Below are 9,170 nucleotides of genomic sequence, written 5' to 3'. Positions count from 1 at the left end.
ACAGCAAAGAAGATGTGGAGCTGAATATTAGACTAAACCCGATACCAGAGTTAAATGAACCGAAAGAACCATTCTTTGCTAAACCTAGCGAGAAAGGAAAGATGAACTACCATAAGATTGATTTGCCCTACGCTGATGGCAATGCTGTAAGACTCAGGGTGAGTAATGATTTTTTGTGTGGCCGACAAATCACTTTAAAAACGAATTAGAGAACTGGTTTTGAATTCTTTCAGTTTCATGGTTCATCATTGCTAATTTCCTGGATCTGTGGACATTTCTGGAGTTATCCTCAGCAAGGATAAGATGTTTCTGTGCGTTTTTCTTTCATTGATATTTATTTGCAACCAATGTATCATAAAATAAGAACCACTCGCCTCAACATAGTCAGTCAACTATGTTTTGACAAATTTGACTTTGCTTTTTAGATACAGCCCACAGGATCTGTTGTGTTCGATGTATTCGTGAGTTATGATCAGCGGCCAACCGTCACAAAATACGACACGAAAAAAAAACTCCCGGATGAGGCGTGCCGCTCTCAGGAACACTGCAACGACTTCCTCCTAGTTGATTCCGTGCTAAGAAAACCGGGATCTTACTTTATTGGGGTTTTGTATAACCAGAGTCAGGAAAAACCCGAAAGACGCAAACGACGGTCTTGCTTCGGGAAGGCTCGGCAAAAGAGGTCGGGTGTGGAATTTAAGGACCCTCCACAACCAGAAAACATCACGGTGATACCGGTTTACAACCCTAAAACAGACGCTAATTATTCGATGAATGTCAAACAGGAGGAATGTTTGTTTTGGGACAGCGTAAAGGAACAGTGGTTGTCTCGTGGCTGCAAGGTAAGCTCCTTCGTTCTAGTAATGGATGGATTGGATTGGATTGGATTTAGATTTAAATACTGCACAAAGCACATGCCGTCTCCTGGCGGTTTACAATTCTTTCTCTGGGATGAGATCTGACGTCAGCCTTAAAAGGAGCCCCTGGCATTCCCTGTCAGTCCATATTTGATCTCGCCCACCCAACCCACGCATAATGTCAGAGTATGAAAGACCACAACACCGGGGGGCTCCCCCTGGAGTCTCCCCCGAATGTCCTGCACGAATGTCTGGCTGAGGGAGATTTTCAGACACAGGAAAAAGCAAGAGTCGTGAGGAAAAATAGGACTGCCCTGCTAGCCGAAAACCGTCTCTGAGTACAACAATGCTCGCTAGTAACATTGACTGTTTTTTGGTTTTCTTTCTTTTCTCTTGCCTACACAAGCATTATACCACAAGATACCGGAAACTGTTCCATTCTCTAGTGCTTATGCAGGCCTCATTACATCGTAAAATTAGACCGCGAGGACGCAAGCTCGCCAGCCGCCAATTTACACGAAAGGGTTAATCAGACCTTATGCAGACAAGCTCAGCCGAGCTGCATTATCGCGGTGCCGGTCTTGTTTGCATTTGTGCAATGTTGCATACCCTCTCTAACAATGCCACTTTAAGTAGCACTAACGTGAAAAGTGGTTCTCTTTTAAGGTCGGATCGAATTCCACTTCAACCTCTCTGCAATGCCTGTGTAACCACCTGACCTCATTTGGCGGAGGAGTCCTGGTTATGCCCAATAAGCTTGATTTCGATGTGGTCTTTACGGAACTAACGCGGATTCATGAGACAGGAAATGTTGCTGTTCTCTGCACGATTATTGCTGCACTGATGGTGTATATCCTGGTTTGTATATTTGCAAAAAAGGCTGATAAAAAAGATCGGGCCCAGGTAAGAATAAGTTTGAATTTGTTTCGTATTGTACGGAGCGTAATCACTCACGAGACCAGCAGCCATATTGGATTACTGAAACAAAAGAAAGTATTTGCATACAGTTAGAGTTCAATTCCTTGAGAATTAGTTTTGCACACCATCATGGTCGCCATTTCTTTGTTTTGGAACACCAACACGGCCGCCGTGACGTCATATGAAAACGCTTTATATATTTTGTTGAGCAATTTTGTCAAGACCTTCATACTTTCTACACCTCCTAGGGCTTGCACAAAGATTGCTTTCCTGAGATTTATACGTAGAAGTGTAGTCCTTTCTATCGATAATTATAATTGTGAGTTATTCTCAGTGATTACGTAACTGAGAAATCTGAATGTGGTCGCGCAGGAAAACTCACAGCAATTGTTCAAGAAATTTGTTTCACGACTCATTCACAAGAGTGGGCGAACTGAGAGCCTGAGAGTTTAATGCTGTCCAAATAACGTACAAAACTCCCGTAAGCACAACAGAAATGAATGCAACTAAGGAAATTGTGCAGCCGCTTGATACGAAAAACACAAAAACCCAATGGGAAATTGTGAAGATATACCCCGCCCCGACCTCTGGGAGCCACAGGTGATTACGTGATAAAGGAATCTTAATCAGCAAAAAAGTATTAGTAAAAACCAAATTTTAAAAGTTCGAGAGCTAAGATGAATACACATTACAACAGTCCTACCTGAAATATGCTACGACAACAAAAGACTACATGCCCAGGGGGAAAACATGCGTCACATACCTTTTGGAGAATATTTACATTCTATGTCACTTACAGTTTAGACTACATTGCAGTAAAGTATTTTTTTTTTATTTCGTGTATACAGACTGGCCTCCCTGTGCACCTGAACTCTTCAATAGAAGAAGGCTTTCAGTACGAACTAACCATTGTTACTGGAGTTTGGAAGAATTCTGGGACGGATGCTAACGTTGCCATGGTCATTCATGGAAGCGAGGCAGACAGCCAATGCATATTATTAAACAGGAACATGATCGAGTCAAGAAGAGTCCTGGCACGAGGGAACGAAGACCTGTTCGTGATTCATTTGCCAGTTTCTTTGGGTGAAATTCAATTTGTTCATATTTGGCACGACAACTCAGGAAAACACCCCTCTTGGTTTTTCAGCCACATGTTAATAAAAGATGTCCAAACGGGAAGAACTTTGACCTTCCACGGCAACACGTGGTTTGCCTTGGAAAAAGGAGATGGGAAAATCGACAGACTTTTAACTCCGATCTCCCTTGAGGAGGAGAAATCTTTCAAATATTCGTTAAACTCGCGAAGCTCTTCGAGTTTCACCGAAGGCCACATGTGGTTGTCTGTAGTTACCAAGCCCCCGAAGAGTAAATTCACGCGCGTTCAAAGGACCACTTGTTGTTTGTGCTTGCTGATGTCCGCCATGTTGGTCAATGCGTTGTTTTATCAGACTAACGACGTAGCTGACCCTACAATACAGATTGGTCCTTTAAAGTTCAGCTGGAGACAGGTTGTGGTAGGATTGGAGAGCGCATTGATAGTAACTCCGGTGAACTTGTTGATAGTGGCCATTTTCAGAAACAGCGCTGAAAATCGTTCCAATAAAATAACGCCATCCGCTCTGAAGAACAAATCTGCATCGGTTCATAGCAGGATTCAGGCTTTTTCATGTTGGGGTGAAGCAAAGGAAAGAGAGCGAGAAAAAGAGGAAACCGAAAGTAATTTGTCCGATCATGCAACGCTTTCAGGAAGAACATTACAAAGAATCAGAGCCTTACCTAAACAAGACTTTCTCTTTCCTCATTATTTTATATACATCGCTTGGTTTCTGAGTTTTGTCACTGTAATTTCATCTGCGACGTTTACCTTTTTCTTCAGCTTACAATGGGGTAAGGATATTTCCAACGAATGGCTTTCGTCAATGCTCGTATCGTTTACGGAAGACTTGTTTGTTATACAGCCAGTTAAAATAGTCATCATTGTGCTTATAACTGCATATTTCTTTGGTTCTAAATCCGATGTGAAAGAAAGAGGTGATCAAGTCAAATCTGAGCATGCGTCATCTACTAATGCGACGACGGATTCGGCTTTACCAAGCATCGAAATAAAGACTCTTCCTGAAGACGAGATTGAATTAGCGAGGGAGTACCGATTAAAGGAGGCAAAAATGTTTTCGTTTGGCAAAGAATTGTTCCTTTATATGCTGTTTTTAACCTTATTGACGGTTGTGTGCTATGGCAACCGAAGCTATCATGGATATTTAATCACAAGGAACCTCGAGGATACATTCAATGAATTTCCTCGGGTGAGTAGCTATTAACGTAAACGAAAACACTTATGGGCAACTGATACCTTCCACTTGCAATCCAGCTGAGCCAACGGCCAGTGAACATACTCTACCACTTCAAAGGCGCTGTTACACTGAGCAGTGTTTCGTGCTTACAACTAATACTTGTTTTGCAACAAGTTGTTCGAGATATGTGAGTGTAACACTTTGGAAAAGCCGAAGTCGGTCCGGGACAAGTTGAAAAAACCGTCACAGAACGTAGATTCGAGTTTATTTTGTATGTAATAAATTCGTGATTTCGCTCACTACAAGGTTACCTTATCTTCCGCCCAGGCCCTGACATAGATTTCACACTCGGCCGCGATCGTAAGAGCATGCCTGGAAACAAAGCTTCACCTTTAATTCTTGATTTTGTTGTGTAGGCTAAAGATCCCCGATTTTATTGGAAATGGCTTAAAGGTCAGTTTGTGGACGGAATTTACGCTAACGAGTGGTACAACGGCAAGAAAGCCACCAAACAAGAGTACATCAATAACAAGAACTCCATTCTGCTGGGAATGCCCCGACTCAGACAACTAAGGGTTAAGAAAGGTAGGAAATTTTCTCGCAGTTTGTTAATTTTTTTGACCCATCCTCACTTTAAGATCTCACTCAGTGAAAAGGCTGTTTATCATATGGCCCGTAGGGCCCCGCGCGCGCTTTCAAGGCAACAAAAAGAAAAATAACTGTGAAGTTTGACGAATTAAATCGTCTGCGTTCTTGAGATACAAAGGGAATTGTGACACCCGAAAACGCCCCGTCAAGTTTCGGGACTTTCGACAAACGGGCCCCAGGGCCAGAAAAAGCCGTACGGCCCTACTAGGAACACGTACTGTTCCATGCGATGCAGTTTCAGGGAATTTCGTCGCTTTTAAACATCCAAGTTATTTACGGCCAGAAAAACAAATACAAACGACAAAAAGATAAATTTTCTGTGCAAATGTTTGTTTATTTTGTCCTAACTTGATCTTCTGAGTGCTCATAAATAGTGTAAGGAGCCCATATGATAAAATGCTCATTGACTGAGTTTAGGTCGGACCGGACAGGAAACTATTTGGCCCTCGGTTATGGGGCACGGACCTCACTGCTTTCAGTCCGTACGCCATGACCTCGGGCCAAATATTTTCCTGTCCGGCCCTCCTACTCAGTCAATAAGTAAGTAAGATTTTATAGACTTGCAAAACTCTTTCTCTCTGTTTCAGATTCCTGCATTGTTCCAGAGTTGGCCCGAGATTCAGTTAAACATTGCAACGATTACTATAGTTTAGGTGAGGAAGACAAAACCCGGTATCACTTACCAGGATGGAAGCCTTTCGAAGGCTCCAAAGATTGGGCCAACTTCTCTGGCCTCTGCCCAGCCCCATGGAATTATGTGCCTCAGGATCAACTGCACAATTCGCCAAGTTGGGGATTCTTTGACGTTTACAGTGGAGGGGGCTTTGTTGCTGATCTAGGATACAATAGATCCACAGCTGCCAAGGTGATTGATAATTTGCATGAATACAGTTGGATAGATCGACAAACTCGAGCTGTTGTGCTGGAATTCGTTATCTACAATCCAAATACGGGCTATTTAAGCATCTCTACTTTCTACTACGAAATTCTACCATTTGGTTATGGTCATCCCTTTGTCATTATCGACACGTTTCCACTGACAAGCACGCAAACTGGATTTTACCAATTTTACTTGATTTGCCAGCTTTTGTTCATCATATTGGCTCTTTTGTTTGTGATTCGTGAGGTGTACAACATCTACAAAATGAGATGCAGCTATTTTAGAGACGCCTGGAATTGGGTGGAACTCCTGCAGATATTGTTTTCATTTTTGGTTGTGGTGTTCTTCGTTATCAAGTCAAAACTCGTTCTAAACAGCGCTTTAAAAGTTAGAGAAAATCCCTTTGTTCCAGTCAGCTTTAGAGACGCTGTTGTTTGGAATTACGCGGAGAATCTGGTGCTGGCAATTGCTGTTTTCATTGTAACTATAAAGATGTTACGTATGATTCGTTTTAATCAACACATAAGTATTCTGATGTCATCATTTCGCGAATCCAGAGGATTACTGCTATCGTACTCTATTATTTTCATCATCATTTTCATGGCTTATGCTCAATTTGCAGTCCTAATGCTAGGTACCAGTATCTATGATTATTCCTCGTTTTCAAATGCCCTGATTTCAGAATTATTGTTGAGCCTTGGAGAAGACATGGGTTTGACCAACCTGATGCGAGTCAACCGAGTCTTAGGTCCATTGTTCGGATTCTCTTTCGTCCTTCTTAACGCTTTCATCTTCGTCAACTTTTTCGTTGCAATATTGAATAATTCACACGCAGAAGTGAAACACAACACGGACAAGCAGTCACAGGAATTCGAAATGGCGGATTTTATTCTAGATAGACTAAAAGAATTTTTTGGTTTCGGCAAAACTCAACACGACGAAAGTTCAAGTGAATCTGAAGAGAACATAATACAAAAAGAAAATAAGGAAATGCACAGCACGTCTTTCTCAACAATAGCGTTTCAATCACACAGACTTCGCCGAAGAGCAAGGAATTTCCAGTTGCGAAATGCCAAAAAGTTGCGGGAAACTACAAGAAAGGAAAAGAAAGAACGTAGAGATCAATTAAAACAGAAAAAGACCGAAAACAACACAGCTAACGAATCAACTGTTGAAGGAAATATACACCACTTGAAACCTACTGTGGAAGTAATCATGGCCTTAGATCGCTTACATCGAACATCTGCTCTTAACGATATGGCTTCATTGACGCTTATATTAGCTCAATACGATGTGAGAGAAGATATCTAAATTTTTTCGTTATTACGACTTCTAAGAAGCAATCGCTTTGAAGAAGAAAAGGAAGAAAAAGAAGATATAGAAGATACAACATCCGAAACAGAAGACACATTGAATGATATTGAACTACTTTCATACACAACTTCGCCAAACACGTCACCCGCTTTAATTTAAGCACAAGAACAAGCGCTAATAGTTCGCGAAAACGTGTATCCATTGAAGGCTTGAACGATGAAACAGTGAGGCTTCTTAAAGGACTGACCGCTAGCCGTCAGTTACCGGAACACTTGACAGGAAAACAAGTCCTAGAGAATCTCCGCGCAGGACTGCGAAAGAAAAGCAACATATTTCGTCCGAAATGGCGGTAATATTCCTTCGCTTCATTTCTATGGCGTCTGTCGAAAACATGGATGAAACTTAAAAAGGCTTGGGTTCATCCAAACTACACAGGTAGCCCAATCATTATGAAATACCCAAAGTAATTAAGACATTTTGTAACACTTATCGTTGGTCAACAGCCATGTTTGTCAACAAAAACAACGGAAAACACTTGCAATTTCCGGAGACTTGGGTCGGGATACAAACATGGCCGCCGTTCTTTGTTCAGAGTCACAAACATGGCGGCGGTGACGTCATGTGAAAACTGAGACTATACGTACATTCACCAAGGTTTGTTTTCGCTAGTAACGCAAGCATTCGCACAAGCAGTATTCGCGTAATCATTGGTTCCTTTTGTCTAATCAAGAGACACAAAGAAACAACCGGTTGCTTGAGTCGCGAGTGAAAACTACAATAAGCGACAAAAGTAGTTGCGACAACTGGGAAGACGACAATCAGGAAAAAATCACCTTAACGTTATATTTTCCACTGCACCCCACCCCCCACACCCCGCGTCTCCCCCTCTCCCCCTTCCTCCTCCCTTCAATGTTGGTAACAGAAAAAGAAGTGTTGACGATAAGAAAACAGCACTGTTAGGGGGTAGGGGGGTAGATGGAAAGATTTTGGGGCAGGGATTTGTCCGAGATTCCTCAGTTAAGGTGGGTCAAACCAGTTTCATCACTGTCAAGAGATCTTGTTATTAGAAGGATTGACACTATAACATTTTATCACGTAACAGCAATGTTATAGTACCGTGTGAAACACCAATTATTGGTGAACAAGATGAAGTTATTTTTTGCGGCGTAACAAGTTACCATGGCAACAGGAAAGCCTTGCAAAAACACCCTATATTTTGGCTTTAGTTGCTCATATCTGAAAAACGAACTAGGTGACCCCAATTTTTTATGGCACAAAAGTAATTCGCAGGCCAAAACGAAACTCTTTGCGAAGTTTAAAAAAATTCTGTGGAGCGGATTTAGAATTACTTTAAATTTTCAATTATTTAAGATGGCTATGAATCCGTTCCACAGACTTCTTTTAAACTTTGCAAAAAGTTTCATTCTCGCATGCTATTTACATTTCCAAAATAAAAAAATGGGGGTCACCAAGTTCGTTTTTGAGATATGAGCAGCTAAAGCCATAATATGGGGTGTTTTTGCAGGGTTTTCCTGTTGCCACGGTAACCTTTTATGTCACAAAAATGACCGAATCATTGGTGTTTGATATGGTACCACAACATTGCTGTTAAGTGTTGTAGTGTCAGTCCTTCTAATAAGAACGTTTCTTTCAAGTGTTGAAACTGGTTTGAGCCACCTTATAATAAAAGGGGAAAGTGTCTCAATCCTTTTGGTACTTATTGTAGACTAAGCAAGCGGAGTCGTGATAAAGTATTAATGTTCTCACCAGCTAAAGCCTTCACAACGTTTCTTCCTCCCACTTCTTTTTGTTAGTCGCTCGGGTAAAAATCCAATGAAATTACACTGGTACGAGGGTCATTAGTTCGTGAGAACACGAATGTTTTCACCGCTATTGGGGTACTTAAAAATAATGTAATACTGATTACCACAATTGGGTAGTCTATGGAGCTTTGTGAATTTGTTGAAAAGAACAATTTTTTTAACATTTGACTTACTACCAAAAAAAGGTATTTTTATTAGCAATGCTCGTGTTATTCGTATATTTTACATAATTAAATTTTCAACATCGGATACTGAGTTTTTAGCGTTATGAATGGCTTCGTAAACCGTATGATCGCATCCAGGGTTGACAAGCAGAAACGCTTGTGCCGCGAAGCGAAATTTCCAAATGCTTAGAGGTTATTAAAATTTACTAAAAAGTGTGTTAGATACGAGATTGGTTACAGCGAGTCCCATCTCATATCGAACGCGCACCTATGGA

At 41.3% G+C, this 9,170-nt stretch overlaps 1 protein-coding gene across 1 annotated transcript in view; it reads left to right on the top strand.

The window, feature by feature from the left end:
- LOC138014059 (polycystin-1-like protein 2) overlaps positions 1–8,011 on the top strand; it is a 33,324-nt gene extending 25,313 nt beyond the window's left edge. Inside the window, exons 14-20 of the mRNA XM_068861088.1 lie at positions 1–158; positions 426–842; positions 1,524–1,760; positions 2,624–4,078; positions 4,483–4,651; positions 5,302–6,865; positions 7,069–8,011. The exon at positions 1–158 is cut by the window's left edge and continues 115 nt beyond it. Coding sequence (XP_068717189.1) covers positions 1–158; positions 426–842; positions 1,524–1,760; positions 2,624–4,078; positions 4,483–4,651; positions 5,302–6,865; positions 7,069–7,261 — 4,193 coding nt within the window. The 3' untranslated portion in view covers positions 7,262–8,011. The remainder of the gene's footprint in view (positions 159–425; positions 843–1,523; positions 1,761–2,623; positions 4,079–4,482; positions 4,652–5,301; positions 6,866–7,068) is intronic.
- The last annotated feature ends 1,159 nt before the right edge of the window (positions 8,012–9,170 follow it).

This window comes from Montipora capricornis, chromosome 8 (genome assembly GCF_036669925.1).
Source record: "Montipora capricornis isolate CH-2021 chromosome 8, ASM3666992v2, whole genome shotgun sequence".
NCBI lineage: Eukaryota > Metazoa > Cnidaria > Anthozoa > Scleractinia > Acroporidae > Montipora > Montipora capricornis.
This window is presented reverse-complemented; position numbering and strand designations above follow the sequence as displayed.